The sequence below is a fragment of the Mustela erminea genome, chromosome 5 (genome assembly GCF_009829155.1).
Source record: "Mustela erminea isolate mMusErm1 chromosome 5, mMusErm1.Pri, whole genome shotgun sequence".
Lineage (NCBI taxonomy): Eukaryota > Metazoa > Chordata > Mammalia > Carnivora > Mustelidae > Mustela > Mustela erminea.
In genome coordinates this window covers 53769418-53771136 of record NC_045618.1, presented here as the reverse complement: position 1 = coordinate 53771136, position 1719 = coordinate 53769418, and the positions used below count along the sequence as shown (strand labels likewise).

General features: G+C 40.1%; 1 protein-coding gene across 1 annotated transcript; it reads left to right on the top strand.

Moving 5' to 3' along the window:
- Positions 1-518: 518 nt before the first annotated feature.
- On the top strand, positions 519-1457 carry LOC116589963 (olfactory receptor 4F3/4F16/4F29). Its single transcript, XM_032341693.1, has one exon. It carries the CDS (start codon positions 519-521, stop codon positions 1455-1457), a length of 939 nt encoding a protein of 312 aa, XP_032197584.1.
- Positions 1458-1719: the final 262 nt, after the last annotated feature.

Here is a 1719-nt window from a genome sequence, read left to right as displayed (position 1 = left end):
GCTCGATCTCAATGCCCCTAGGATCACAACCTGAGGCAAAATCAAGGGTTGGATGCTTAACCAACTGAGCCACGCAGGCACCCCTCTTATTCCTACTTTTATCGGAAAATTGTGAGAGCAAACTGGGGAGATAAGTGGATTATGAGAATATACATAAAAGCAAGATGGAATATGTTAGAAATGAGGAATAGTCAATATCAGAAGTGATTTGCACAGTTACTCTATGTCATGGATACTCATGTATCCATGTCAATGCCTAATCTGTTAATTTGAGAACAGAACATTACAATCAGAGTTTTGGTTTAAATTTGTCATAAGTTTGTTTTAAATTGTGTCATAGCTCATGTGTGATGATTTGTTTTTATATGTGTGAGAAAGTAGATAATTATATACTTTTCATTCATAATAAGGATATTGAAACATTGGTGGTTCTATGACCTATTATCATCTCCATAATCAATTTTCTTTTTCATTTTCTTAATTCTCATCATTTCAGCAGCAGCTGAGTTGGCGGATTCATGGATGGAGGGAATCATTCGGTTGTGTCTGAGTTTGTGTTTCTGGGACTGACTCATTCATGGGAGATCCAGCTTCTTCTCCTGGTGTTCTCCTCTGTGCTCTATGTGGCAGCCATGACGGGAAACATCCTCATTGTGTTTTCTGTGACCATCGATCCTCACTTACATTCCCCCATGTACTTCCTACTGGCCAGTCTCTCTTTCATTGACTTGGGGGCCTGCTCTGCCACCTCACCCAAGATGATTTATGATCTTTTCAGAAAACACAAAGTTATCTCCTTTGGAGGCTGCATTGCCCAGATCTTCTTCATCCACGTCATTGGTGGCGTGGAGATGGTGCTGCTCATTGCCATGGCCTTTGACAGATATGTTGCCATTTGTAAGCCTCTGCACTACTTGACCATCATGAGTCCACGGATGTGCATTTTGTTTCTGGTTGCTGCTTGGGCCCTTGGCATAATACACTCACTGTTCCAACTAGCATTTATTGTTAATTTACCCTTCTGTGGTCCTAATGTATTGGACAGCTTTTACTGTGACCTTCCTCGTCTCCTCAGACTGGCTTGTACAGATACCTACAGATTGCAGTTCATGGTCACTGTCAACAGTGGATTTATCTGTGTTGGTTCTTTCTCTATACTCCTCATCTCCTACATCTTCATCCTTTTTACTGTTTGGAAACATTCCTCAGGCAGTTCGTCCAAAGCTCTTTCTACGCTGTCAGCTCACATCACTGTGGTCCTTTTGTTCTTTGGTCCAACCATGTTTGTCTATACATGGCCACATCCCAAGTCACAACTGGACAAATTTCTTGCTATTTTTGATGCAGTTCTCACTCCTTTTCTGAATCCAGTCATCTACACATTCAGGAATAAGGACATGAAGACAGCAATGAAGAGAGTATGCAGACAGCTAGTGATTTACAGGAAGATCTCATAGGTAATACAAGGCCTTCTCACTGATCATGGTGTAGCCTTTTGTTTCTGTCTTTGGTATTTCGGATTCAGAAGACCCGAGACATCCAATATTGATATGAGTGTTGTCACAGCTATAACATAATTATTACTTGATGAATGTATTTATTCCTTATGAAAAGTGAGACAGGAGAAGAGTGTATCTTTCTATATATATATATATCCCATTTAATTTCTTTCAGCCATGTTATATAGTTTCTGGTGAACAGGTCTTACATATCTTTCTT

What these genes read in the sequence shown, in the direction of transcription:
- LOC116589963 (XM_032341693.1), top strand. Translation starts at nt 519, where the DNA reads ATGGATGGAGGGAATCATTCGGTTGTGTCTGAGTTTGTGTTTCTGGGA.